The 27,939-nt window shown below is 39.6% G+C and overlaps 2 protein-coding genes across 5 annotated transcripts in view; one reads left to right on the top strand and one right to left on the bottom strand.

Moving 5' to 3' along the window:
• ILDR1 (immunoglobulin like domain containing receptor 1) overlaps positions 1 to 14,839 on the top strand; it is a 41,104-nt gene extending 26,265 nt beyond the window's left edge. Inside the window, exons 6-8 of one of the 2 annotated variants that reach the window (XM_042232097.2) lie at positions 404 to 535; positions 754 to 1,554; positions 5,714 to 14,839. In XM_042232097.2, coding sequence (XP_042088031.1) covers positions 404 to 535; positions 754 to 1,554; positions 5,714 to 5,733 — 953 coding nt within the window. In that variant the 3' untranslated portion in view covers positions 5,734 to 14,839. Of the gene's footprint in view, positions 1 to 403; positions 536 to 753; positions 1,596 to 5,713 lie in introns of both variants that reach the window. The other variant, XM_027956307.3, reaches the window with a different exon arrangement.
• Positions 14,840 to 15,141: 302 nt separating this feature from the next.
• LOC101111847 (solute carrier family 15 member 2) overlaps positions 15,142 to 27,939 on the bottom strand; it is a 66,719-nt gene continuing 53,921 nt past the window's right edge. For all 3 annotated transcript variants that reach the window (XM_042232051.1, XM_042232040.2, XM_027956302.3), the window contains exons 13-23: positions 26,754 to 26,786; positions 25,946 to 26,034; positions 24,234 to 24,315; positions 23,525 to 23,659; positions 22,409 to 22,573; positions 22,211 to 22,257; positions 20,248 to 20,358; positions 19,484 to 19,580; positions 16,623 to 16,769; positions 15,898 to 16,002; positions 15,142 to 15,568 (exon numbers count right to left, since the gene is read on the bottom strand). In XM_042232051.1, the coding sequence (XP_042087985.1) occupies positions 15,392 to 15,568; positions 15,898 to 16,002; positions 16,623 to 16,769; positions 19,484 to 19,580; positions 20,248 to 20,358; positions 22,211 to 22,257; positions 22,409 to 22,573; positions 23,525 to 23,659; positions 24,234 to 24,315; positions 25,946 to 26,034; positions 26,754 to 26,786 (1,188 nt within the window). In that variant the 3' untranslated portion in view covers positions 15,142 to 15,391. The remainder of the gene's footprint in view (positions 15,569 to 15,897; positions 16,003 to 16,622; positions 16,770 to 19,483; positions 19,581 to 20,247; positions 20,359 to 22,210; positions 22,258 to 22,408; positions 22,574 to 23,524; positions 23,660 to 24,233; positions 24,316 to 25,945; positions 26,035 to 26,753; positions 26,787 to 27,939) is intronic.

Raw genomic sequence — 27,939 nt, 5'->3', positions numbered from 1 at the left:
CACCACCTCCTGAAGCCCTTTGCATCTGTGCCTTCTATATTTGGTCTATAGCCTGAGATTTCACTGCCTGCTAAGATCTACATTTCTACCTATACATCTTGGGTGACCTTGGAAATTGGCAGGACGATGAAATGATTCCAAGACTAGGAAGTCAAGTTTCAGGAGGATACTTCCTAGGGTGCAGGTCCTGCAGTCTTTCCAGGGAATTTATTCCCAGAGTTCTGACAGAGGAACAGTGGATTCACTACTTCCCTTAACCCTTCCACCCATATAAGAGAGGACACAGAAAACCTCAAGGAGAGAAAATGGCCTCTTGGCAAGGCTGCTGGGTGGAGAGAAGTGAAGTGGGACGTGTGGGCCTTGCCCTGGCTCAGGGCCTGCGTTTCTCCCTTTTCCCCTGCAGCCCTGGCCCGCCACCGCTACATGAAGCAGGCTCAGGCCTTAGGCTCTCAGATGATGGAAAAACCCCTGTACTGGGGGGCGGACAGGAGCTCCCAGTTTTCATCTTATCCAATGAACCCACTGCTGCAGCGAGGTAAACCCTGCCAGAGATTTGGGGTGGGAGAGGGTAAAGGGCAAGGGTAGGAGCATGGGCTGCATCAGGGCCTTCATGACCAAACGGGGGGCATCTTTGTGATGGAGGACGGGAAGGTGTAGATTCATGCTAAATAAGGCCGCACTTGGGGGCCCTGATTCTGAGGAGTGTGTTTTGGACGAGCAGTTCTGCATGTTCTTACTCTTGTTTTCACTCAGATTTGTCCCTGCGATCCAGCCTCCCCGAGGTGCCAGTGACCCAGGCAATCGCTCACCCTCCCATCCCCAATGGTGTCCTAGAGTATTTGGAGAAGGAGCTGCGGAACCTCAACCCAGCCCAGCCTCTGCCGCCTGACCTCCAGGCCACGTCTGGCCACCCCTGCAGCATCCTGTCCTCCCTGGGCTCTGAGGTTGTGGAACGCAGAGTCATCCACCTGCCTCCCCTGGTCAGAGACCTGCCAGCTTCGCGGAGGACCAGCAGCTCCTCCCGCCAGCAGTGGCTCCCTGCACCGCCATCTCCCCCCAGACCCTGGGATCTGAGGGAGGGGAGAAGGCAGCACCGCTACTCTGATTTCCACCAGGAGCTCCGGGATCCTGAGGCTCAGTGCTGGGAGCTGGAGCAACGGGAGCTGGACCGACTGCGGCGTGGGAGGCACCGCGGCTCCAGGCATCGCTGGTCACCCAGGCCCTGGTCAGACAGGGACAGCCTCAGCGACGGCGACGGCCCCTCATCCAGTGAGGCCCGCTGGCGGCCCCGCCGCCCCCCTCTCCGGAGCCGGAGCCGCTACCCAGAGAGAGATCCCCGCAGGCCCAGCCCCAAGGAAAGCGCTCAGGGGCACCAGAGGCGCAGGCCCCGCAGCTACTCCCCTCCCCTGCCCTCTGGCCTCAGTTCCTGGAGCTCCGAGGAGGAGAAGGAGAGGCAGCCCCAGAGCTGGGAGACCCGCCGCCATCGTCGCTCGTGCTCCCCAAACTGGCCTGAGGAGAAACCACCCAGCTACCGCTCGCTGGATGTCAGCTCAGGCAAGAATGGCAAGAAAAAAGGGAGTGTGAAGAGGCGCTTGGTGAGCCTGGGGCTTCCTGCTGAGGGTCGGGAGTGGGCAGTAAGGACTCTTCATCCAGGCTGACGCAGGCCACCTCATACGCCTCCATGGAGGGCCCCGGTCCCTGTTTTGCACTGCTCGCCCTCTGGGCTCCAGACACCTCTTGCAGAGTTGGAAGGAACTGTGAGCGCTCAGGGCAAGCTTGATGCTTCAGGAGGGGTTTCCTGGCCCCAGCCTGGCTCCACCCCTCATCACGGTTCCCGGAGGCCAGCTGGGCAGGGTCCCCCCATTTCACAGGGAGGAAACCAGGCTCAAAATAATTAAGTACCTTGTGAATAGTAGAGCTAGGACTCCAGGGCAGGCCTTCAGGCTGCCTTGCTTTACTTAGCAACAATTTCCTTTCCCCAAATTAGAACAGTGGGCCTGACAGGGTGCAAGGGTCTGTTGTATTTGAGGATGCAGCCCTTGGAGACCCCTCTAGAAAGTATCATTACAATGATTTAGAAACAGACCCAAAACGAAACAAAAAAACCTGATATCCCAAATATGGGTCAAACTTTAGGATTCTGTGAACAGGCAAGGTGCCAATGTCAGAGCCTGAAAGGGGTACAAAAGGAAACAGGCTTTTTAATGCCTCTGAATATAGACCCTTTTCCACTGTAAGGTGTGACTTTAAAGTCATTTTATAATTAATATACCTCAGTGATATAAACTTGTCTCTTGCAAGTTATGCTGGTTGTTGCTCAAAAATATTCATGAATTGCCTTCAGAACCAACTTACAAGCTACTCACAAAAATCTATTTCTTTATTCATTCAAAATTCTTTTTGTTTTGTTTCTGCTGAGATAAAAGGATATGACCAATACAGTATTGTAAAGTAAAATAAAGTAAAAATAAAAATTAAAAAAAAATAAAAGGATATGGAGCAGGTTGTGAGGGAGGTTCTCAGAGTAGAGGGATATTAGAGGAACAAGAATTTTAATCTCTCATGCACTTTGATACAACTCTTATTTGGAAATGCAGGTTCTGCTGTGCCTTGTTTTAAAATCAGTCATCTGTGTAGTGTGTGCAAAGAAACAGGCACCTTGTGAGCGCCTCAGTGCTGGTCTCTCTAGGGAAGAACCTTGGTAAAAGAGTGATTTGTGAGGAAGATAGTGAAGGCCCACAGGCATTTCTGAAATAATTGATGGCAATTATATTCTCACAGATGTCCCATGAGAGAGGCAAAGAGTAATAATGAAACTTATGAAACTAAGTGGCACTGAGCCATGGACATTTATGCAGTGTTTCATTTAATCCTTTCCACACCCTGTTCATTTACAGTGGATACAACTCTTCCATGTTACCAGTAAGAAAATTACATCCTGAAAGAAAATACAAAATCAGAGTCAAGACAATCACTGTTACTTTGGTCATATGGTTACTAGATGGTCTCTTATCTTCACTGTAACAAAGAAAAAATTAAAACCCACCTTCAAACCCAAATCCTATTTTGTTCTAAGTTAAAGAAGAAATTTAAATTTTCCTTTATTTTCTTCTAAATTATGTAGTTTCTTGTAAGTGAAAGAAGGGTGAAGTGAGGTATCAGTTATGTTCTGGATGTTGGGATAAGCCATTTCTAAGTCTTATTTCACTTAATCCTTGCAACCGCCCTGTGAGGCTTAGTGAGGTTAAGTAACATGCTCAAGGTCACACAGCCAAGAGGGAGTGAAACCAAAATTTGAACAAAGCCCTTTAACTCTCAAGCCTGTGCTCTTTTCAATTCATGCTGCCTAATTAGAAAAAAATCTGTGGGGCAATGTTTTCTTGTGACTTTTATTTCTTCCTTATTTTCTGAAAGTATTATAGCTTCCTTTATAGTACACCTTTCTTTATAGTACACCTTTCATCAGGGTGTACACAGAATCATTCTGTCATAAGCAAACCAAATTTTCAATTGTAAAGTTGCTTGTGAGAGGAAAAGTCCACTCAAGATAATTCTAAAGGCCTTCATTATTTTGGATTTCGCTGAGCTTATCTCCAAAAGAGTTTTCACTTCAATTTATCACATTCAACTGTCCACTCATATCCTGAATGACCAGAGGCCCAGGACCAAAGCTTGATTTAGAAGGGTGATTGGTTTGGAGGGCACCGTGTTTTGTTTGTAACTTGAATTTTGAATGCCTTTGTTGTTGTTGTTATTTAGTAAGTTGTATCCAACTCTTTTGTGACTCCATAGACTATAGCCCACCAGGCTGTTTTATCCATGGGATTTCCCAGGCAAGAGTACTAGAATGGGTTGCCATTTCCTTCTCTAGGGGATCTTCCTCAACCAGGGATTGAATCTGTGTCCCCTACATTAGCAGGTGGGTTCTTTACTTCTGAGTTACCAGGGAAAGCCCCTTGAATGCCTTTAATGGGGCCAAAATTTCATTCTTTGCTTCTCTCCTTGATGGGGCTGGAGGCTTTCAAAACACCTTCTAACGTTTAAAGTCTTTGGAGCTTGCAGCTAATTTTAGAAGTTATAATATATTTGGGCCACTAGATGGTGATCTTTAATTATATATAACTTGAAGTTTCTCTACTCAGGTTGATAAAATGTATCACTATTTTCTTAAGATTTTTTTAAAAAGATTTATTTATGGCCATGCTGGCTCTCGGTTCTTGTGCCGGGCTTTCTCCAGTTGCAGTGAGCAGGTGCTGCTCTCTATTGCGGTGCATGGGCTTCCCGTGGCTTCTCTTGTTGTGCAGCACTGGCTCTAGGGTACACGGGCTCAGTAGTTGCAGCACGTGGGTGGGCTCTAGAACACAGGCTCAGTAATAGTGGCTTACTTGCCCTGTGGCATGTGGGATCATCCCAGACCAGGGATTGAACCCACATCCCCTGCATTGGCAGGTGGCTTCTCAACCACTGGGCCACTGGGAAAGCCCTCAGGCTTTCAGCAGGTGCAACTTTGCCATAGCTTTTTACAAAATACTTATGAAGAATATTAAATATTCAGATGCTCTAGTGGCTGATTTTCCTGATGCCTGGTCCCCAGGCTGGGGAGCCTGACATGGGGCTCAGAACACTTACTCCTGTGGAAGAACTTCTGCAATATAACTGTTCTCCAGTTTGTGGGTCACTTACCCAGGGGGATACGGGATTTGATTATATTGCAGGTCTGCACCTCCTACCTGTCTCACGTAGTTCTTTATGTGTTTGGTTCCAGGAGGTATTTTCTTATAGGTTCCAGTTTTTTTTTTTTTTTTTTTCTTATCGATGGTTATTCTGGAAATAGTTGTAATTTTGGTGTGCTGATGAGAGGAGGTGAACTCAGGGCCTTTCTACTCTGCCAGTTTGGCCACTCTCTCCCATCCCACATCATTTTGATTAGAAACCATGTCCCCTAAAACTTTCTTGATAAAATGGAAACAAACAAAATTTTTGAAGCAACATGATGTAGTACATACATGTACATTTTGAACACTATGTTTTGAGACATACCTTGCCATTCCAACAAGAAAGGTCACATTCATTGATGACAGCTGTAGATATTCAAAACTAGAATAAAAATAATCTCCAGTACATAGAGAAATATGAGAAATGAAAACCATGCTCTTTGAAGCCCTCGTAGCACAAGATGAAAAAAACCAAAAGATCAAGTGGAATAACTTCTGAAGAAAAGTCACTGAGTTTGGTCAGCAAGAGGTAATTAGTGATCTGAAAAAGTAACTTCAGAGAAATACCATGGTATGAAACTGAACTTTTTAGGCAGGGTTGAGAACAAATGGTTCAGGAGAATATAATTAGAGAAAAGAAAACTGGGCCATGTCTTCATGAATGAGTTATAGAGAGAGGTGCTGATGAATGAACAGGGTATCTTTTTTTCAAGAGATTTAAAGATGTCAAAAGTCAGTAAGAGGCAGAGTGAATGAGAAGTTTTCAGAAGTTAAAGGTGGTTGAGGGAGGCTCAGAAAGGTAGGAAAAGCAAGAAACCAAAGCCAGGGGGAGAAACTGGCTTCACGAAGAGTCAAGAAGTAATGTTTTAGATTCAGAGCTGCTGTCCCAGCAGCCACCACTCACTGAGGATTTGCACCCGAATCAAGCCCACTTGTGTATTGTACACATAGACAGTAGAGCACAGCTGACTGGATTTTTGTGTTCTTATATTCCCCAGGAGAGAGAGAGCTCCCATAGTGGAAGGAGTGTGGTCATTTAGTCACCGGGCACAACTCTGCTTCTGTGGCGACTTCGCAGCTCCAGTGTGTCAGCAGCATCATCTAAATTTCCAGTTGGCTTGAGATGGACACCGCAAGTTTGTATCTAACATCTTTGGCTTAGATTCTGAGAATCAGATGGAAGAATTTTATAAACAAAGTTTGAGGAGTTAATGACTGTTGTTTTAACCTTGGTACACACTGCATATTCAGGTAGTCAGACTTGTAATGAATCCTAACTGGGATGTGGTCCCTCAGGAACTTAGTAACCTGAGTCTTCAACTGGGTCACATTGCTCAGAACTGCGGCCATTCTCAAGGTGAGAACTCAGGAATCTTTAAGAGGAAATCAAACATGTCTCAGAGCAAGAAATCTATGGAGCACTATAGGGAAATTTCCATGGAACCTTGTCTCCCTCGATAGCATATCTAGAGGATCCCTTCATGTTATGAGTCCACTTTACTGCCCCCAAGACTGGTCCTGAGTGTCTTTGAGGGTTCACGCAGAGATGGCACAGGAAATGTTCTAGCAATGTGCCCTCTCACAGGCTATTTATTGCAAGTGTACAAAGTCACAGAGAAGCACTTTTGCGCCAGTTTTATTCCTTTGCTTTGTTTTCATCTTGCTTTTTTCTTTTTTTTTTTTTTTGCCTGTATCTGTATATATATATTTTATATAGTATGTATCCATTAAAATCACTTTAAATGCTTTTGGGGAATAGCACAGTACATAAATAAGAAGTGAAAGGTACTGGCTTGAGGATTCTGTCCTAGATATCTATTTTGATGCATTTGAAATTAAACCTTCCCCGACTAAGGCTCAGAGAAGAGCCAGACCAACCCGATAGTTGTGGAGCCACCTTTCTCTTGGCACCATTTAGCCTTGCGGGGTGGGGATTTCCCAAGTAAAGGCATCCAGACAGGTTTTGCCACTTGGTGCCCCAGGAGGAAGGATCTGTGCCTCTCTGTAATAGGCCCTACATCTCTCTCATTTTCCTTAGCCCCCTCTGGTGTCTTCATGAATCCATTTGTGCTTCATGTAGAGACTCTCTCCTCCAGCAGACCATAAGGAGATGTCCTAAGATGAAGTGTGTGTGAATACATGTGTGTTCCTCAACAGTATCTTTATGTGTATGGCCTTAAGCTCATTTTAGATCCTTTTGTATTGACATCTATTTTTTCTCCATCCATTTTTCTATTAATTACATATTGGAGAAAACTGGTTAAATGCCTGCACTGGGCAAATGTTTCTTTGAGATTATTTTAATATTCATAATGTAACTGAGTCTAAATTGGCAAAATAGAAAAAAATTAAATTTTTAATAGATAATTCAGTAACTGAGAGACTTCTGGTCCAGACAAGCTGACATAGACCTCTTTTCCTCTGTTCCTCCTCACTAAACACAACTTTATAAATCCTAGAAATGTTACAAGAGACAAACAAGAAATCTGAAGAGTGCTAAGAAGAAAGTGAGCTGGTTTGGGAACCCAGGACCAGATGACAACACAGAGGCAGGGCATCTTGCGTCCCGCAACCAGCAGAAGGCAGCCACCCAGACCTGGTCTTTTCTGACTTCCCATCTGGCAACAGACGGTAGTCTAGTAGCTTGTTCTTTCCCCTGGATCTAGTGGAAGCCCCTCTTACAACCTCAGGGAAGAGGGACCTACTGGGAGTCCTGTCAAAAATAAGTGACCAGGGGAAGCATTCTCCTTCCCTGCTGAATCAGAGATTACTCTTTTCTATGGAGAGATGCTGATGTGGATGGGAGGACCCAGTAAGCAGGTGGCCCAACTGGAGAAACCTTAGTTGACCCCAAGGGCTGGAGACTTTCCTCCTCTGCCCAGAGATATGAGGGCTCTCTGGTGGAACCAGGAGAAAGAACCTGTCTCAGCTAGTAGCCTTATAGCTAGCAGCTGGGTCCAAGAAATCACTTTATTCTCCTCCCTGCCCAGAGAAACCTGGGTAGCTGGAGCGGGGGGCGAGGGTTACTGACTGAAGACTTTCCCCACCCCCCTCCCTCATCAAGAGGTATCTTGGCAACCCAGCCAGAGGAAATTTCAACCCTCAGGCAGTCACAAAGTCTCTGAAAATTAAACAATTAGTGGAATCAGCCTACAAAAGTAGGCTAAGACTCATGTTAAACCTAAATAGAGTAACTTCCTGTGAAATATTTAGAACTCAGATTTTCATAACATTATGGACAAAATGTCCAGGGTATAAATCAAGAAACAAGAAAAATCACAACTTGAATGAATGCCAACACCAGGATGACTCAGATGTTGTAATTAGTCTGATAAGAATTTAAAGTCAGGCATTATAGAAATGCTACAATAATCAATTACAAATTTACTAAATACAAGTATAAAAAATCACAGAAAAGAAATAGAAGTTATGCAAAAAAAAAAAAAAAAACCAAATGGAAATTATAGAACTGAAAATAGAAATTTAAGACTTACTAGATGGGCTCACAGTAGAGTGGAGATGATGAATCAGTGAACATGAGGACAAAACAATAGAATTCACCCAATATGAAAAATAGAAAAGAGATTGGGAAAAAGTGACCAGAGCCTCAGGGACCTGTGGACTAATAACAAAATATCCAACATTCATATCATTGGAGTCCAAGAAAGCAGAGGAAAAAGAAAGAAGAATGAATAAACATTTGAAAAAACAATGACTGAAAACTTGCCAAATTTGATGAAAAACATCAACATAGAGATTCAAGAAACTCTAAACAGGATAAATCCCAAGAATCCATGTCAATACACATCATAATTAAACTTTTGAAAACTAAAGACAAAAAACCTTGAAAGCAGCCAGAGAAAAACAATGAAGTCCCTGTAGGGAAACACCATATGAACAGATTTCTCATGTGAGATCATGAAAAACGAAATGTCAAAATATTTTTTAAGTGCTGAATGAAAAGAACTATTGACTCATAATTTTGTATCTGGCAAACCAGTTTTTAGAAATGGGAAAATAAAAACATTCACAGATGAAAACTAAAAGGTTTTGCGACTAGCAGATAAATCCTGGAAAGACTGGATAGAAGTTCTTGAAACAGAAAAAAAAGGATAAAAGGAAACTTAAGCATCAGAAAGCAAAAGAAAAAATAGGTTAGAAATATGAGTCCATACAATAGACATTCTTTTGAGTATTAGATAGTATTATAATTTGTTTCAGTCATAAAATATGATTTATAAAACCCCAAAGGGGAAAAAAAATCTTGCAAAAGAAATGGGAGTTATACAGTGAGTTAACAAAAATAGGAAAAGGTGAGGAAGGTAAAGAAACCTAACTGGAAGTGAGGTTTCTATACTTCCTTTTAAGTAGTAAACAGTGTGATACCAAGTACAGAGTTAGAAGTAGTATCCAGAGCAACCATATGAAAACTACAAAGAGATGAACTCAAAAGTGCTATAAATAAATCAACATGAAATCTGAAAACATGTTCAAGTAACCTGCAGAAAGGTAAGAAAGAGAATAAACAGCAACAACATCCAAAAGAAACAAGTAGGAAATAATAAAATCCTAAAGTGCTAACTAACATAATTGCCTTTGTTGTAAACTGTCTAAATATGCCAATCAAAAGACAGATTAGCAGAGCAGATTAAAATATTAAAAATAAATCCAACTATATGTTCCATATAAGAAATTCACTTTGTATTCAACTACAGGTAGCCTAAAGTAGGATGGAAAAGATACACCATGTACACATTAATAATAAAAATGAAAAGGAGTGACAGTATTAAAATCTCCTAAAGTAGACTTCATAGCAAAGAAAATTATCAGAGACAAAAAGATATTATATAATAGTTAAAGGATCAGTCTGTCAGGAAGACAGTATACTAATGTGTATAAACTAAACCATAGAGCTTCAAATACATGAGGCAAAACTGTTAAAGCTGAAAGGAGAAAGAGAAGAATCTACAATTATTGTTGGGAACCTTAACATTGCTCCCATTCAGTAACTGATAGAAGTATTAGGCAAAAACATCTGAGCAACACAATCATCAAGATCTAATTAACATAAAACAGACCATCCAACAACAGTAGAATATAGTTTTCTCAATTTCTGTGGAACATTCACCAAGTAGAAAAAAAAACAAAACCCATAAAATATATCATAAAACAGACCTTGACAAATAAAATTGAAATCATAAAGCTTATATGCCCTGACTACAATGGAATCAAACTGGAAATCTGTAACAAAGACAACAGGAAACTCTCAAAATATTTGGAAACTAAGCAACATACTTCTAAATAATTATGGGTAAACAATAAGCCTCAATGAAAATTAAAAAGTAGATAGAACTAAATACAAATTAGAACACAAAGTGTGTAGGAGGCAGCTAAAGCAGTACTGAGAGGGAAATTTATAGCACCAAATGCTTACATTTAAAATGAGGAAAGGTGTAATATAATTTAAATTCTTTCATCCAAAAACTAGAAAATAGAGCACAATAAACCCAAAACAAGCAGAAGGAATGAAATAATAGCAGAAAATAAAACTGGAAATAGGAAAACATTACTGAAAAAAAAACCCAAGAAAACAAAAAGTTCATTCTTCAAAAAAAAAAAAAAAAAAAGAATCAGTAAATTTGATAAGCCTCTAGCAAGACTGACAAAAATAGAACACATATTGCCTACATCAGGAATGAAATAGGATATATCATGCTAGATAGTGCAGCTGTTAAAAGAAAGGAATACTGCATATAACTATATGATCAATGTAGAAAAAAAAAAACAATTCCTTAAGCACCAAGATGATGAAATAGACAATCTGGATAGCCCTATGACCATGAAGGAAATTGAATTTTTAATTAAAAACTTTTCCAAAATGAAACTCAAAGCCCAGATAGTTTCACTGGACAATTCTATCAGACTTTTAAAGGGTAATTAAAACTAACTTTATACCTCTTCCAGAAAATAGAAGAGGGGGAAACATTTCCCACCTTATTCAGGAAGACAGTAGAGCCAGACAAAGATACAGTCAGAAAAAAAGAAAACTGCAAACAGTCCTCCTGAACTTAGGTGCAAAAATCCTTAACAGAATATTACCAAGTATTTTAATACACAAAAATAAGTATATACCATGAACAACTGGGATTTATTCTAGGTGAGTGTTAATCACTCAGTCGTGTCCGACTCTCTGTGACCCCACGGACTGTAGCCCACCAGGCTCCTCTGTCCATGGGATTTTCCAGGCAAGAATACTTGAGTGGGTTGCTATTTCCTTCTCCAGGGCATCCCTGACCCAGGGATTGAACCTGGGTCTCCTCCATTGCAGGCAGACTCTTTACTGACTGGGCCCCCAGGGAAGACCTGGGTGTTATGCAAGACTGATTACCAGAATAGTCAACCTTGAAAAGTACAATTGGAAGACTTATATCTTCTCATTTTAAAATGTATTATAAAGCTATCATAATTGAGATAGTGTGATACTGACATAAGGACAGACATATTGGTCAGTGGCAAATAACTAAGAGCCCAGAAACAAATCCTTGTATTTATAGTAAACTGATTTTTTTTGCCAAAGCTATTTAGGCAACTCAGTGGAGAAAAAATAGTCTTTTCTACAAACCGCTGCTGGGTCATTTGCATAGCCACAAGCAAAAAGGTGGATTCGTTGCATACACAAGCAGTTAACTCAAAATGGACAACAGACCTAACTGTGAAAATTAAAACTACAACATCTAGAAAAAACTAGTTGGAATCCTTTGTGTCCTTGGATTAGTTAAATAGTTCTTAGATATGACACCAGTAGTATAACCCTTAAAAGAAAAATTTATAAATTGGACTTCATCAAAATTTAAAACTTTTGCACTTCAAAAGACACCATTACGCAAATGGAAATACAAGTCACAATGTAGAGAATATGATGACAAATCATATTTCTAACAAAATATTGCTAACCAGAATAAAGAAATCTCACAACTCAAGAAGATAAACAACCTAATTTTTAAAAATAGGCAAGATTTGAACAGAGATTTCACCAGAGAAAACAAAGATGGCTAATAAGCACATGAAAAGATGCTGTTTATTAGTAAAATAGAAATTAAAAAATGACAATGTAACACTACTTCACAACCACTAGAATGATGATAATAAAAGAATAATAAGTGAAGGCCTAGACATGGAGAAATGAAAATTGCTGATTGAAATGTAAAATGATGTAGCCATTTTAAAATGCCTTTTGGCAATCAAAAAAACATATCAAACATAAATTTATCATGCGACCCAGTAGTTTCATTCCCTGGCATATATCCAAGATGAACACTCTATTTGTGTGAAAACTTGAACGGTCATAGGGGCCTTATTTTTAATAACTAAAAGTGCAGTTAAAAATCTAAATTTCCCTCAACTGGTGAATGGTTTAAAATATAGTATATCCACACAATGGAATTCTATTCTGTAGTTAAAAACATATATATAACTGATAGGTGCTACAACATGGATAAACTTCAAAAACATGCTCAGTAGAGGATGCCAGATGCAAAAGACCACATACCATATGATCCAGAAAAGGTAACTCTAACAGAGACAGAAAGGAAATTAGTGGTTGCCCGAGCCAGGGGTGTAATAGGAATTGACGGCAAGTGGACAAGAGGTTCCTTTTTGGGGTGATGGAAGTATTCTAAAGTTGGATTATGGTGATGATTGTACTAAAAATCATTCAATTGTACACGTATAAGGAATGAATTCAATGGTATATCTACTGTGCCTCAATAAAAATCTTTAGTAGATGAATATCATTCCAAAATGTTTTCTATGCATATATAGAATGATAAAAATTCTTTTAAAACGTGTTCAGGTTTCCGAGGTGGCTCAATGATAAAGAATCTGCCTGCCAGTGCATGAGACGCAGGGGTTGCAAGTTTGATCCCTGGGTTGGGAAGACCCCCTGGAGGAGGAAATTGTAACCGACACCAGTATTCGTGCCTGGAGAATCCCAAGTACAGAGGAGCCTGGAGGGTTATAGTCCATAGGATCACAAAGTCGGGCATGACTGAGCAACTGAGCACGTACGCAACAGCAACCCATATTAAGAGGGATTCTGACCCACTGTTGCATATCAAGCAAAGAATCTTTTTCAGAATTGGAAAAGCAGTTGTGAAAGGTCTAGACTGTGCCCTGTGAAGAGCCATGAAAAAAGCTGAGAATCTTTAGCTTGCTGAATGCTTACTTGAGGCAACATGAAAATTCTTCCCATATAGCAAAAAGAATACTGCATAAAAGAGAGGTTTATGCTAATTCTAGTTAGCCATAAAGGAAAGAACCATGGTAGGCAGTTTCATAAAGAAAGCTTTTAGTTCAACATAAAGAATTGTCTGCCAGTTTTTCCCAAGTCAGTGTTCTGGAGAACACTATACCATATGAGGCTGAACAAAGAGTCTTATGTCTTTGCTGAAGGATTTCTCAGAATCTTTAATATCCAGGTGTTAAGAGGATGTAATATTCTTCATTTCCAAAATTTATTTGTCCAAAGAAACTATTAGCACTGTTAATATCTCTGAGATAGTAGTTCATAGAACAGATTGAGTTAAAGCTGCTGAAATGGGGACAGAGTATTTTCTGAAGAAGCAAACTCAGGGTCACATCAAGATATTTCTGGAGGGACTTGCCTGGTGGTCCAGCAATTAAGACAACACACTCCCAATCCAGGGGGCCTGGTTTCAGTTCCTAGTCAGGGAACTAGATTCCTCATGCCATGACCAAGAGCCAGATTGCCACAATGAAGATCCCAAGTGCCATAACTCAGACCCAGCCAGTCAAGTAAATGAGTAGATAAACATACATAATGTTAAAAAGGTTATCTGTGGAAACTGGATAGTGTTGCTGCCACTTCAGCACTTCTGAAAACTTTGGTAACCAGGACCAGAGTATTAAAGCTTGGGAAAACGGAACAACTTTTCTTGTTATGTCTACAATGTGAGACTGACTCAAAACAGTTCTAAATGAGAATAATGGAGCAAAACCAATGGAAATGAGACTTTCTAGGACAGCTATTCTGAACTTTTCTCCCAGCAATACTTTCCCCCAGAAGTCATTATATTCCCATGTCTGTCCACTGAGTCATTCACTGTGTGCAAGGTATTATTTCTTAACTTTTTTCACCAACACAGCAACAAACAAACAAAACCCTGTCATATTCTATCACTTCTTCCTTCAACTCCGGATTTTGCTAGAATCCTGATACGGGACTATGTCCTGCATTGAGCACTGCCATTTTAGAAGCTCAAACCTAGAGTACTGGGTTTACTAGAGTATTAACTTTTTTTTTTTTTTAATAAATAGGGCATTTAAAATTTGGGGGGAAAGTAAAACAGGAAAAAAGATCAAAACAGATCCACTACTTTGAAGCTGAAGGAAGTACCAGTAAGAAAGGAAGTTGTTTTCATAAAAAATACTGTTATTATTAAATATTTGTAGCAATAAATACAGAGAAGGTAAAGGCACCCCATTCCAGTACTCTTGCCTGGAAAATCCCATGGACAGAGGAGCATTGTAGGCTGCAGTCCATGGGGTCACGAAGAGTCAGACACGACTGAGCGACTTCACTTTCACTTTCATGCATTGGAGAAGGAAATGGCAGCCCACTCCAGTGTTCTTGCCTGGAGAATCCCAGGGACGGGGGAGCCTGGTGGGCTGCCGTCTATGGGGTCACACAGAATTGGACATGACTAAAGTGACTTAGCAGCAGCAGCAACAGCAGCAAAGAGACTTAGCAGCAGGAGCAGCAGCAGCAGCAATAAATAATATAATAAAAAGGTGGGCCAACAACACGGAAAATGAGGGTTGGAAAATGATAATTAGTGTCTATACAGTTGTCCACAGGTGGGCATAATCTAGAGTTAAAACATTATAGTCCCTAAGAAAAGCATATACTGTATAAGAATTGTTCATCAGGACTTCTACAGTTTATACTTTTCTGTTTTATAGAACCATGTTTACTGTCTTTAATTTGGTTTCCAAGGACCTATCAATACTGAGAAAGGGGTGTTTGGATTAGTAGATAAAATACTGTAGTTATCAGAAAGATATATCTTATCCTGTGTGTTAATAAAATATCATTTTGTCTTTTATTATTTGTATTGAAAATTTTACTACAGTCTTACTAAACCTGAATAGCTGACAAGTCAGGCCCTGGATGAGATCACACCAGACATATCAATTCTTGAAGTCCTTGTAAACAACAAATACACTGTTAATGAAGACATCTGAAAATACCATTTCTCTGTTATTCTGAAATTTGGCCCTAAATCAGCACTTCAAAAGGTGGCGTCATCTGCTCTAAATGGCAGGTAAAAGAATTCCTACAGAACTTGGATAACCACAAAGATCAATCTCAATTATACATTTGTGTTTTTGGAGATGCCAGGCCAGCTGCAGCAAAACCACACAAGGTTTATTGAGTTCAGTGACATATAGGAAGACATAAAGACTCAGGGACCTTGCTTTAATGTACTGAAAAACCCAGTCCTAGAACTGCCTCTATCATCAGAGAGAAGTGAAGGAGATCAGTTCATTGTGATGCTGTTCTCTCTTCCAACCAAGATGCAGTAAAAAATGCTTGACGATGGTGATGGCCAAGACCAGAGTCAGGAACTAGGGTCTGGGCAGAGTCTAGGGAACCATTAGAGCCTTGTCTTTTTGGTTTCCAGGTTGATCATATTTCCTTGGATTTGGGGTGTCTGCTTATCTGCTGACCCCTGAACATCCTCTGGCTTTAAAGGAACATGGTAGTATCCCATGATGGAGAAGATCAGGCAGACCACCAGCATGAGGCAGGAAAAGAAAATGAATTCGGCCCACTGTAGGAAGAAATACATATAAGAGAAAAATATGGAGGACCTGATACTAAGCTGATCTTTCTAAGATGAAGACTGAGGAGCAGACTGACCCAGGGTGACCAGTTTGGGAAGAGCTTTGGTAGGAAAAGACAGGACTAATTGGCCTCTCCTCACATGGGCCTTTGGTGGCCATTATTACAGCTTACATGTCTATTTCCTGGCAAAGTCTATGTTTAAGACAGAGGGCTGAGTGGGGAATGTGGCAAACAGAGGGGTGAGGGAAGGGCAGCAGAGGAAGAGGGAGGGAAATACTTGGGTAGACACGTGCTCCTGCTTCTCTTAGTACATACCTGGGCCAGGCCACTGAACTGCGCCACAATAAGCACGATGATATTCCCAAATGCTATAGTCAACAACCAGGCTGCCTGGACTATAGACTTCATGCTAGAGGGAGCCTAGAGAGGACACAAATCTGTGACTAAAGAAACTCACTACACCACCCTCCTGTACCAAGCATCTATCCGGAAAAGTTCTCCCACCCAAACTTCCAGATTTGAACTTTCCCCTCTAAGTTCAGCATTCACATTGATTCAGGGAATATGTTTATAGTAATCGAACATAGTAAAATGATTCAGGTAATAATTTTCATAGTAACAACAAGATGGCACTCTTAACTGAATATTTTAATTCATTATAGCATATAATCTTCATTATAACCCTAAGGGAAAAGTTCTATTACTATTCTTATTTTACACATAAAAATAGCTTTAGAGAGATGATAATTCACTTGCTAAAGGTTACACAATAGGTATGCAGCCAAAATTTGAACATGGGCAGTTTGATTCCATAGTCCTTAATGTTTAAATATCCCTTTCTGGATCCTAAACAGCATGGATCCAGCCTGCCATGTTCCTGGAGGTCAAGCTGATTCTCTGCTTAAGATCGTAAGGAATCTAAAGCCCCAAATAATGGAGGTCTTGGCCACGGTCACATAACTAATTAAGACAGTGTCAAGATTAAAACTCCATCCTCTGAGCAATAGCTCCACCTCCACTTTCCACTTGCAAAAACCTACCTGAGAATAAGAAAACTCAAGTCCTGTGACAGAGAACATGACCTCCCCAGCTGTAACAAGGGCATATTGTGGTAGCTGCCATGCGATGGACATTTTGTTGGCTGGGATGTATTCCATCTTCCAGGCCTGAGGGCCCTGATTGGTTCTCTTAGTGAGGGAAACAAGAAATGGGCTTGTTAGGAGTCTTAAGTAAATATTCCTGGCCTATGGCATTTATGATCTTGTATCCATCTCCTCATTGTATTGTCATTCTTGTGGTACCATGAAGAAACTGAGCAATTTCTACACAATTTCAGGTTTTTGAAATTCCTTTTGGTAACACCACTCACTTGGCTGGCTTCAGTCAATCAGATACCATTATTGCAGAGCCCTTAAATGGCAGACTATTTCATACTACAGTATCCCATCATTTTTACCTACTTGGTATTTTGATTCTGGCTAATATTTAAATGTAAAATGGCATCTGAATTATACAAACAATAAATTTTCAGAAAAGCATGTACTTAAAAATGCTTAATTCTTTGTTCAATTTTCTATGTAAGTACAATTAAAATATTTCTCACATTTTCCATTTAAATATTTATTTTAGTAAAATTACTTTTATCAGAATATTATAATATCAATAATATCAGAAATTATTTTCTTGGTAACTCTTACACTGAAGATTTTCTTGATCAATTTTTAAAAATCCATATCAAATACCATCTACTATTTTGTATTCTATTTACTGGCCATTATTTTTAAACTCACACATAAAAATTTTGTCCAAAAGATGCAACTTTCCTATAAAATTTTGGTCAAAAAGAATCTTTTCAGGGTCAATATTTTGTTATTAATGTTACCAAATATACATGATTCTACAATCTTTTTTTAAAAATTAGTTTCACTATATGAAGGTTTTTAGCTGAGTTGGTTTTCTTGTATATAGATTGTATTTAGTAATATTTATTATAATAAATGGAATTTTTGAAATTATATATTTCCTTGGAGTAAAACCAAGTTATTAGGTAGTAAATGTTATTAGATAGTAAATGTTATTAGATAGTAGGTATAATATCTGGCTATATCATGAGATTAATAATAGCAGAGACAGAAAGTAGACAAGTGGTTGTCTAGAGCTGGGGAGTTTGGGAGGAAATGTTGAGTGACTGCTAATGAGTTATGTGGCTTCTCTTTGGAATGAAGAAAATGTTCTAAAATTATACAATTCTGAATTTATTAAAAACCACAGAATATATATTATTAAAAACATATTCTGTATGTATTGAATATACAATATATATTGAATATGTTACCTTTACATTTAAAACCATTATATACTTTAAGTGGGTGAAATGTATGATATGAATTATATTTCAATAAAATATAATAAAAATGGAATACTAAAGATATCATGCTAAACTAATTACATTAATAAAACTTTTTAGATGATTCTCAACACACTTCAAGAAATTTTCATCTTTTTCTTACTCATGGTCCACTTTTTATATTTAATACAATGTCAAAAGTAATTAATTAAAATTGGAATCAAGGTTGACATCAGAATTAAAATTCAGAGGTATCATGCCTAATTGCTGACACAATTGCTTTTGAGGGACCATAGTTACCTTTGTGTAGAGACTGACATTTGCTACCAGTCTTGGTATTTCAGACTGTGATATGCTAGCAGATCAGTTTTCTAGGAGCTAGGGAAATCACATGTGAAGTCAGTCAAGAAGACCAAAATAATTTTTGTTTTCTTGGTGCCATAATGAGACTGGAGCAGACCATGTCACCTCACAGCAATGATTCAAGGTAAATTATGTCTACCATTTCCCAAGACCTTGGGCCTCTTGCCAGTGTTCTTTTATGTCCTCTATTGAGATCTTAGGAATTTTTTAAAGTCACTGTAGTAGCTATTGAAGAGTTGACTCATTGGAAAAGACTCTGATGCTGGGAGGGATTGTGGGCAGGAGAAGGGGGCGACAGAGGATGAGATGGCTGGATGGCATCACTGACTTGATGGACATGAGTCTGGGTGAACTCCAGGAGTTGGTGACGGACAGGGAGGCCTGGCGTGCTGCAATTCATGGGGCCGCAAAGAGTCGGACACAACTGAGCAACTGAACTGAACTGAACTGATAGAAGCTATCACCCTACACTAGAAATAAGTGAAAGAGTCATTTCCTAGGTAGGTTGATAAGAAGTCCAGAGTCCCCAAGGAGGAGAAAGGGGTCTGGGTCTCTCAAGGAGGAAATAGGGCCTGGAATTCTCAAGGAGGAGAAAAGGACAACCTTTTGTTTTTTTTCTTTAAGCCCAGAGATGATTGCACTACAAAACAATTCATGTTGCTCAAGGATATGTTCTTGCTTAAACTCTGTAACAACAATGTATCCTGCTTGAAGACCTGTTTCTCCTTGAGAACCTTCTGACTAATCCTATCATTTTAAAATGTATATTATGGGAGTGGGTCTGGTAAGACTTTTACAACCTTGAGACATTCTTTTGATTTACTGTAATAACCAATTGAAAAAATATATAGCTTCCTTGCTAAGACTAGCAAGGGGGGCACTCTTCGTCCCCCTTCTGATGTCTATGTCAGAAGCTTTCTCTGTCCCTTTTTCACTTTAATAAAACTCTGCTACACTAAAGCTCTTGAGTGATCAAGCTTGGTCCCTGGTCCTGAAGCTATATCTTCTTCTTCAGAGATCACAAATCCGACATTGTTCACCATAAGCCATCATAAGTATGTGATGCTGTCTTGCCATAGAGTAAGATACAGATAGATATAGATTATATATAAATTTAGATATGGTATAGTTACATAGATACAGATACAGATAAATGGAAGAATAGAGTAAGAATGGTCATGAGCTACTTACATTTGTAATAACAAACAGATAAGCTGTACCAAAGTCTAGTAGACCCAAATTCAGTGAAAAATCCTCAGTTTTTGTTCTACAGTGCACCACAGGATATCTGGAACAGGACAAATTTAGATTAGACGAAACATTACAGTTTAGAAAAGCACCTCCATTTCTGGTGGAAGGAGTGATTTTGTCTCTCTATTGATGGTGAATCGAGCAGCAAAGCTACCCTTTCTCTTTGAGGAAAGGAGTCTCAGAGTGAATTTCTTTTCTACAGAAAAGAATAAGTTCTTTTCTATGCCTGATCTGAGATTTCATTGCCTGTTCAGTAAGGTTTTTTTAACTTTAAACCTGAATGCAAAATGCATAAATTGCCTTCTATTGTGAACTTAAGACTCTAAGTCTTCTCATCTAAGTCTTATGAATTTTTCTGAGCATTATGAATTAGTGGAATAGCATAAAACAGTGAATCTGAAAGGATAAGCTCAAAGTAACAAGGTGTTCATAGGAGTTACCAAAGGGTAGGAGTGGGAGCCAATGATAAACTGGCAAACCTCCAGGAGATGGTCTTGTTAAGTATGCACAACAAGCATGGTTTCAATATATCTGTGCAGAAAAACAAGAGACTGAGGAAAAGAGTTAAAGGCTAAAACAGAGAAGGAGTATGTCTATATTTACAGTTAGCTGAGATATACCTAATCTGCCCACCTATACACAAAGAAAGTATTTAAAAATCAGTTGTTAGTAAAAGTAAAATGTCCACAGGGTAGTGCTCTTACTCTCCTCTTTGCACAGTTCTGTAAGCAGACACACCATAGTCTTCAGCAACAATGAGGGATGCATCTGTACCCAGGGAGACACTGACCTCTTCATGCAAAGTGTTAACAAACCTAAGGATAATAGAGACATTGTTAGAAATCAGACAAAATCTCCCACCTGATAAATGGGCAGGGGCCTTTTCTGTTTTGTTTATTGCTATATGCCTAGTGCCTAGAACAGAGGCTGGCACATAAAAGGTACATGATATATATTGTTAACTGAATGAATAAATGAACTCGCACATAAGGAATTAGTAGTCTTAGCTGTCCCTATCTTTTTTTCTTTCCTTGGGTGCTAGCTTTTTGTCTGCCACACTCTTACCTAATCTCCGCTAGGATGACACTATTGTGATTACTCACGGCACTCTGAATCTCCTGAACTCACCACTGGTGCAACCAATTTCTTTCCCTTTTATAATGATGGAATTCATCAATTGAGACTCCATAAGAAAAATAATTATGTATATGTAAATACATACTGCTGCTGCTAAGTCGCTGTATTTATATAAAACTGATACTTCATCCTCTTATAAATGAAGTCTGATTTGCTTTATGCAAAACTCAGACTCCAGCTCACAGAAGGTTGAGCTTTCATTGTTTTGAGTCTTCAGACAAACTTGAACTCTTCCAGAACCATTTTTTTAGTCTTTTGAACCCGAGCCCCCAAATTGGTCCCTCAGTTTGGATTTTCGATAGCATTTGTGTTAGTCCCTGGCCCATGGGATTAGAAGGGCAGTTCTCTCTAAAACCCTTGATGTTGATTCCTGGGCTTTCAATCATCCTGCACTAACCCAGAAATTGCTTCATTTCATCCTTTCTGGAGGTTTCCATTGCTCTTTGAACCAGGGAAGTCCTGGCCTCACTGTTGTATGACTTATTTGGATCTGTTTACTTTTTCTGAAGCATATGTGCTGCTGCTGCTAAGTCACTTGTCATGTCCAACTCTGTACGACCCCATAGATGGCAGCCCACCAGGCTCCCCCGTCCCTGGGATTCTCCAGGCAAGAACACTGGAGTGGGTTGCCATTTCCTTCTCCAATGCATGAAAGTGAAAAATGAAAGTGAAGTCACTCGGTCGTGTCTGACTATTAGCAACCCCATGGACTGCAGCCTACCAGGCTCCTCCGTCCATGGGATTTTCCAGGCAAGAGTACTAGAGTGGGGTGTCATTGCCTTCTCCCTGAAGCATATGTAAAAGCAGATTAATATGACTGTTCCAGCCTTCAGTGACATTCAGCTTTTCATTAAAAGTTCTCTAAAATGCTGTTCTCTACAGCAACCATCTAATCTTGATGGCCATAGACATACGCATCTATATCATGTCAGATTCCTGCCCCAGTAAGTAGGTGACCTCTTCACGGCTCCATCTCTGTAATTGTCCCATGGTGCCTAATAAGACCTTCAGCTTTATCTAGATTCAAAACCAAGTCTTTTGAATCCAAGTATGTTACCCTTACTAAACCATGATGCTTATATATGTTTATTTTAAACTTTACTTTAAAAACACAGTAACTATAAAAGATGTTCAACTACCAGTAATGAAGGGAGGATTATTTGCTTACTTCTAAATTTCTCTCTGGTGATCACAGAGAGGATAGTACTCAATTATTTTCTTAAGAGCCAGGTAAGTGGATAACATGCAGCAGAAGCAATTTATGTGGCAGAGCACAGAGGGCGTTCATAGACACAGGGTCATCTTGGAGTACCACATGAAAAAGCAAGCCAGAAGACTTGGTTTTGAATCTATTCCTCTCACTTCCCTGGGGAAATGTGTTCTGACACCAATGCTCCTGATATTCTAGGAGACAGAATCCTAGTACGAGACAAGGCAGACTGTGAAGTTTCTTTATGTGAAGCCCCACAACTCAGAAGAGACCCCAGATTCAAGAGAACAGAGAGGCCTGGGTCTCCTTGACATCCAAACCTCATGGCTGTCATCCCATTGGTTGTTTTGTTTTCTTCATCCTTCACCTACAATAGAGGGAAGTAAAAGTCAGTTACAGGTGACTAGAGGGAACTGATAATCATAAAATTTGATCATCAGATATATCCTTGGTAAGATATTGATGAATCAGTCTTCATACTCTAAGATAATTAGAAACTAGGCCATTCATCAACTTACCATCATGCTAGAAATACTTTTCCCATCTTCTCGAATGATCAGAGTGTACCACATTTTCTCCTCCACAGGGTGCTCAGTGTAGACAGACACATTGTGATATTTCAGTTGAAAGTGGAAATTCTGGCTTTTTGTCTTCAGGTGGAGTTTGGAATAGTGTGGCATATTCTGCAGAATGAAGAGCCTGTCACATTCACCTTCTACCCCACCTTGAACACTGCAGTCTTATAGCACCCCAGGGCAGGTGACCTCATCAGATACTTTCAACATTACCCTTTAACCTCCTAATTCCATTTCTAGGAATATACTATAAGAGTAATTAGAGGCATGAATGAAGATTTATGAGTGAGGATATTCATTATAGAAATATGTATAATAATAAAAAATTGAATGCCTATTAAGGAAATATTTTACTAAACCATGATATACCCATAGAATGGAATATTATGTATCCATTCAATTCACATTCTCAAAGTTTATCTAAGGACATGGGAAAGTCCTTTTGATGACGATCGTGCTAAGGAAAAAATCAAGGTCAATACAGCATATAGTGTTTCAAGACTTTTTAAAAAGTAGTTTGTTTACTCATTTATAAAAAAAATGCTAAAGCTAACTATGATTATCTCTGTGTGATGGATTTATAGGTGATTTTTCGATCTTTTGACACAGTCCCCAATTTTCAACAGTAAATGTATATTACTTTTATTATTTAAAATATTTTTAAATGAATATTTCAGAATATGTATAGTATAGCAGTGAAAATATGTAAGCCAAACTCTTCAACAGGGTGTGTGTTAGGAGGCAGTTTGAAATAATAAGACAAATTACAACCTATTGAGAGCTTACAATGTTCCAGACACTATGCTAAACACTTTATATATAATATTTATTCTTACAACAGTTTATGACATAAAAAGTGTTGCCATTTTACAGATGCTAAAGTTGAGACTTATAGATAAAATAACTTCTTCAGGGTCTTACAGTTAGGGAGTGGCAGAACCAGGAACTGGACTGGGGCATTTTGACTTCATAGGTGCATGCTGTAAACAAACCACTGTATATGCTGCTACTTTGGCACATAATCTGAATATGTTTCTAATTCACTCGTCCATACGTCACCTGAAAGGATTTGATGGACTCTGCCAACAGAGTATTATTTTCATCACCCAGCACTGTTACTTTGACCTCATCATCTGCTAGATTCAAGACTTGTAGGAAAATCTCTTGGGAATTTGGCTGGCATGTGGCCATTTCCTTAGGAGAGAGAATATGTATTAGAAATACTAGCAAATAACCCTTCAAATACAGTGAGAACACATATTTCAGTCCTACTTCGATAGCCAAGTTTATCTAGTCAAGAGGACACAGTTTTCTATCTCTAAAGAGCATTTAGCTTTGAAGGCTCTAAAGGCAGTTTGGAGGAGGAAATTCCAGCTCAGTGTAGCGAGCACTGATGCCAAGTAACAAACTCCATGCTTTTTTGACTCAGTTGTGGCCCTGTACATCACTCCCCAACAGTGGCTATTCAATCTGCCAAAATATATTTGAATGTCTGGTAAGGTATGAAAGAAATAGTTCTATATCTTGTATACTGGTGTTTTGGAAATTCCTAGACAATGTACTCTACATCACTCAGGTGGAAGGTGGGCTTCATTTGGCATCGCTGCTCTACCTCTATATCTACTCATTTACCACAAACACTTATTATGCACCTTTTTAAAAACAGCTACTGTGGTAGGGCCCAGTGAATCCAGATTGAACAAGTCAGAGAAATGAACACAACAGATTTCATCCTGCCCTCATGGAGCTTAAGATTTACTATACTCACATTAATTTTTATCTCTACAGCAGCAGCAACTGCAAAGCCCAGGCATGCTAGGATCATACCAACAGTCATTTTCCTAAGTGATCTGAAGAGGAAACAGAGAGGCAGTCATACCTAAACTGTAGATTTTAAAGAATAAAATCTAAACTTCCTAAGCTTACTTAATTTGTTCTCAGTTACTTTCAAAGTATTTCCTAGTACTCCCCTTCATATATCCTCCTTTCTACCTTTACTTGAGTCACACTGAACTGTTCCTTTCTACCTTTACTTGAGTCACACTGAACTGTTCTTTGTAACACACCAATTTTTCCCTCTTTGTTTATGATTGTTTTTCTATCCACTATGTCATAATTACAAAAATAATAGTAATATACCAGATTCATTGAACATTTACCATATACCTGTCACTGTATATTATTACCTTTTTTTCCTCTTCTTCAGAAGACTTTCTTGACCCTAGCCACTCTCATCCATCTCTGCATTTCCCTGGCACTTTGCTTCCATTCTTAGAACACTTAACATAATTCATCATTTTCAATAATTAACCTTGCATATTTTCTAGCTCCCTTACTAAAAAGTAAATTTGTAAGGAGCAAGATTTGTGCTTCTACATTTCCATAGCACTTGGTACTGAACTCAATAAACTGCTCAATAAATGAGTAAATGACAAACGGTCATTTGAATATGGTGAGTGGCTATCAAAAGGAAATTGCTATTAAATCAGAAAATATAGAAGACTTAAGATCCTCCTCTGTCAAACTTTCCAAAGAATAACACTTTTATTTAGAACAGGGGGAAAGCAGTAATTAGGGACAATTCTGTCCTCTTCTGAGGTCCCTCATTTGTTTCATAGGGACAGTAGGAGATTTAAGGGGATTAGTTTTCATCAAAGGCTTTGGACTTCTTTGAAGAGGCAACTTTCAAGAACAAAGCAACAAGCTGGTTTAGAAGCCTAATCTCATATTTTTGACTTTTCATAAAGTATAGCCCTAATCCTTCAACATCATGTATGTAAGTCTGCAGTAATGGATTAGACTCTCTGTGACAAGTATTAATTAGATCTAATTCCTGTTCTCCAGTATTGTTGTGCTTAGTCACGTCCAACTCCTTGCAACCCCATGGACTGTAGCCTGCCATGGGATTTTTCAGGCAAGAACTACGGAAGCAAGTTGCTATTTCCTTCTCCAGGGGATCTTCTTGACCCAGGAATCGAACCCACAGCTCCTGTATCTCCTGCATGCAGGCAAACTGTTTACCTGCTGAACCATCAGGGAAGCCCTGTTCTCTGGCATTAATAGGCATTTAATCTATCATGGCAGAGAAGGCAACGGCACCTCACTCCAGTACTCTTGTCTGGAAAATCCCAGGGACAGAGGAGCCTGGAAGGCTGCAGTCCATGGGGTCGCTGAGGGTCGGACACGGCTGAGCGACTTCACTTTCACTTTTTACTTTCATCCATTGGAGAAGGAAATGGCAACCCACTCCAGTGTTCTTGCCTGGAGAATCCCAGGGACGGGGGAGCCTGGTGGGCTGCCGTCTATGGGGTCGCACAGAGTCGGACACAACTGAAGTGACTTAGCAGAATCTATCATGGATAAACAGAAGCAGAAAAATGATAAAACAAATCATCACTAAACAAAAAGGACAGTGACTCTTTATCAAACTGGACAAATATAGAGTCAGGCTGGAGCAACAAAGGCATAGTGAGCACTTACGTGAAGTTAATGCCACACTTGGAGACCAGACGATAAATGACAAGGTCAAACAGTGGGATGAAAATAACAATCAAAAAGGGACTTAGCACCTGTAATGCCATGGTAAAAAGATTAGTTCCAAGTATTTTTCTATTATGGGTGTGAGCATGTGCTCTCATTCGCATGTGTGCACACTCTCTCACATCCAAACACACTTTCATCAACGATGTACAGAATGACTCCACATCTTTCAGTCCCTTTACACCCAAGACTTTATTTCCCCTGCACAGCACATTAGCTTCCAAATATCCCAAGGAACCAATTTCACTCTAAACCTGTTTTTCTGTCAATTGATTAGGAGCTCTTCCCTCCCATTTCATTTATCTCCTCCAGTTCCACAGCTAAGAGGAAAATGTCATAGTCAGGAGAAAGGAAGGAAAGAAAGAAGAATTGGGATTGTTGAAGAAGCAGTTAAAAAATAACCAGGAGTCACCAACAAGCAGAGACTCTGAATTTGTTGCTTATGAAACTAAGTTGTACATTTGCTTTGACAATATTTCCATGATACTTGGCATGGAAATAAATCCAGTGTTTACACTTACCTTGTGAGCTCAAAATTCAGTCTCCCTGGAGTTGAGTAGGAGCTACTTACTAACAGAGAATGTAAAAGAGAAGTGTGGGGCCTAAGAATATTTTCATTCCTATGTTTAGCCCTCCTCAGCATACAAGGAAAAAAAACATCAAATTATGGTTGGTAATCCTCCTACTACATGTTGAGTTATAGATGAGGGAAGAAATAAGTACCTGGGAATATAGAGAAGTCTCTTACCTGTATCTGGTCAGGCTGAAGCACAAAAAACCCCTGAAACATGATAACAAATCACATTAAGATAATGGCCTAAAGACAAACAAAGTCTAATCAACAAAATCAACAATATTGATAATTAGCAGGTGAGAAGCATAACATAATATCCATCAGGTCTTTTGTTCAGGACTACTATTATCCTTGTAGGAGTATGTGGGGGAATAGGCTAGAGATGGCTTTAGGCTATGGCTTCTGAAGGCAGATGGGCATAAGGGAGAATCTTATTTTCTGTGAGCTATGCTTTCTTTAACTTGAAAGAGAATAGAGTCAGTGTGTTTTTATTAATCCCAGTAACTGCAGTCATAGGTGGTAATAATGTAAAGAACAAAAAGGTATGATGGTTAGGGTGACATCTCCCATTGACACACAGTGTTTCTAAAGTTGTTCTCCAAAGGGTCAAAAAAGAAGACAACCAGGTAAGTCCTGGACAGTCAGAGGAAGGGAAAATGTGAAATTATATTAGGGAAGCTTCAAACAGACAAGCTAATAAAACCCTGGCGTTATTCCTCTCTGCCCTCTTCATAACTGAGATGGCAGGAGAACGTATAATAATCTAGACAGTGGGAACAAATGAGGAAGAGTTTGTCAATGTATGGAAATTAGAAAAATAAAAAATTATGTTTAAAATTTTTCCATTATTTCTATATTGATGTACAAAATATCCCCCTCTGGATCCTCTGTTGTGAGCCCTGCCTGAGATGCGTCAATTGTGTTGTGTTCTTATTGCTCAGTTGCTAACTTGTGTCCAACTCTGCCACCTAATGGAGAGCAGCGCGCCAGGCTCCTCTGACCTCTATCTCCCAGAGTTTGCTCAAATTCATGTCTACTGGGTTGGTGATGCTATCTAACCATTTCATCCCCTGCCCCATTCTCTTCTTTTGCCTTCAGACTTTCCCAGCATCAGGGTCTTTTCCAAGAAGCTGGCTCTTTGTATCAAATGGGCAAAGTATTAGAGCTTCAGCTTCAGCAACAGTCCTTCCAATGAATATTCAGGGTTGATTTCCTTTAAGAATTGATTGGTTTGATCTCCTTGCAGCCCAAGGGCCTCTCAAGAATCTTCTCCAGCACCACAATTTGAAAGCATCAATTCTTTGTCACTCAGCCTTCTTTATTGTCCAGCTAGCTGTGTTGTAGCAGCAATCAAACCTGC

Source organism: Ovis aries, chromosome 1 (genome assembly GCF_016772045.2).
Source record: "Ovis aries strain OAR_USU_Benz2616 breed Rambouillet chromosome 1, ARS-UI_Ramb_v3.0, whole genome shotgun sequence".
Lineage (NCBI taxonomy): Eukaryota > Metazoa > Chordata > Mammalia > Artiodactyla > Bovidae > Ovis > Ovis aries.
This window is presented reverse-complemented; position numbering and strand designations above follow the sequence as displayed.